The sequence below is a fragment of the Salarias fasciatus genome, chromosome 15 (assembly GCF_902148845.1).
Source record: "Salarias fasciatus chromosome 15, fSalaFa1.1, whole genome shotgun sequence".
Taxonomy (NCBI): domain Eukaryota; kingdom Metazoa; phylum Chordata; class Actinopteri; order Blenniiformes; family Blenniidae; genus Salarias; species Salarias fasciatus.
Genome location: NC_043759.1, coordinates 26,174,469 through 26,176,579, shown reverse-complemented (window position 1 = coordinate 26,176,579; position 2,111 = coordinate 26,174,469). Strand labels below are relative to the sequence as shown.

Here is a 2,111-nt window from a genome sequence, read left to right as displayed (position 1 = left end):
GTTGACCCTTCTCAACTGCTGTAGTCTTGCTTCACTGGAATGTTTCATCAAATGAGGGACCAGACAGTTGGCCTGCTGATGTTTTTAGAGGAAGTCTTGGGATCGCTCGGGAAAAATAGATTCAAATTGCGTTTTCGGAAGTTTAACATGGTCTAATGTGGTCTTTCTCTGTCTTGTGGTTTCAGACTCACCTTTGACCTTTAGAAGACAGAGCTGTCCAGGCCTCGGACAGTCATGGAGGGCTACGCACGGGGGGCCACCGCAGGACCCAACTCCACCAACTGCACCGGCCCGCCCGGCACCGTCCTGCGGGCGGTCCGGCCCAGCGACAGCATGGCGGCGCTGGTGGTCCTCCTCGGCCTGGTCACCCTCCTCACCGCACTCGTCAACGGCGCCGTGATCCTCGCCATCTGCACCACCAGGAAGCTCCACGTGCCCGCCAACTACCTCATCTGCTCGCTGGCCGTCACCGACCTGCTGGTGGCGCTGCTGGTCATGCCCCTCAGCATCCTGTACATCAGCACGGGGGCGTGGACGCTGGGCGCGGCGGTGTGCGAGGCGTGGCTCAGCCTGGACATGACCTGCTGCACCTCCTCCATCCTGCACCTGTGCGTCATCGCGCTGGACCGCTACTGGGCCATCACCAAGGCCGTGGAGTACGCCTGCCGGCGCTCGCCGCGCCACGCCGCCGCCATGGTGGGCGCGGTGTGGGTCATCTCGGTCTTCATATCCGTGCCTCCCCTGTTCTGGAGGCAGCGGGCCCGGGGCGGCGGCAGCCCCCACCACTGCGCCATCGAGCACGACCACCTGGGCTACACCATCTACTCCACCTTCGGGGCGTTCTACATCCCGCTCATGGTCATTCTCATGCTGTACTACCGGATTTACAACGCCGCCAAGATGCTGTACCAGAAGCGCGGCTCGTCTCGCCACCTCAGCAACCGCAGCGTCGGCAGCCAGAACTCCATGGACCAGTGCCGGGTCTCCCACGCGTTCTGCGTCTCGGACTCATCCAGGTCGGACCGCGCGCCGGGCTCCGACACGCTGACCGCGGCCGTCCGCGTCCCCGGCTCGGAGACGGACGCGACGGACGGGCAGGACGACAAGAACCAGATCGTGTCGTCCCGGGAGAGGAAGGCGGCCCGGATCCTGGGCCTGATCCTGGGGGCCTTCACCGCCTGCTGGCTGCCGTTCTTCCTGAAGGAGCTGCTGGCGGGCCTGCGGGTGCTGCAGCCGTCGCGGTCCGTCTCGGACCTCCTCACCTGGCTGGGCTACGTCAACTCCCTCATCAACCCGCTGCTCTACACCAGCTTCAACGACGACTTCAAGGCGGCCTTCAAGAAGCTGCTCCGCAGGAAGGAGCACTCGTAGGACGGATCAGGACTGGGCCAGCGCACCGCCCCTGTGTCCTGCATTTCATATAGAAGAATCTCTAACGTACCTCGATTCTCACTTTTTCTCAATAAAGGAGACATTTATAACATCTGCTCATTCATGTCATTACTTTCTAAGCAGTGAGCAACAAATCAGCCACTGTCTTCAGCTCTTTTATTTCTCACAAACATAACTGACTTTTAAAAAACTGACAATGCCACACAAGGAGGAATCTAGTCCTAATTTCTGATTTTAACTTACAAAACAATTACATTTAAAAAATGGGTAACATTTTCCTTGAAGCCTCCCTGTATAACACATTATCAGTGCATTATAGCACTGTATAACTATAGTTATAAACACTCATGAATGATCACAATGCTTTATAACATCAGGACCTAACCCTAACCCTATGCTGTATAGTGGGTTATAAAACACTGTGATCATTTATGAGTGTTTATAACTACTTATAATGTGTTATCCCGGGGGCCTTCAAGCAAAGTGTTACCAAAAAATGAGACTGACATACAAGCGTATATCCCTGAAAAGAAATGCCGGGGTTTTTTTGCAATCAATCATGTCATAACTACCAAATAGGTAATAGTTTGGTGAATTTTATATGTAATAGAGGCAAAACTAATGTGCCACTAGTGTCATAAAATATTTGAATATTGCAATAATATTTTGCCAAGTAGTGTCAAAAAAATCGTTGAGAATGTAATACCTGAATATGTCTT

At 54.0% G+C, this 2,111-nt stretch overlaps 1 protein-coding gene across 1 annotated transcript; it reads left to right on the top strand.

The window, feature by feature from the left end:
- The first annotated feature begins 234 nt into the window (after positions 1-234).
- htr1e (5-hydroxytryptamine receptor 1E) lies at positions 235-1,380 on the top strand. The gene has a single exon (XM_030109965.1). The coding sequence runs from the start codon at positions 235-237 to the stop codon at positions 1,369-1,371; it is 1,137 nt and encodes a 378-aa protein (XP_029965825.1). The 3' UTR covers positions 1,372-1,380.
- The last annotated feature ends 731 nt before the right edge of the window (positions 1,381-2,111 follow it).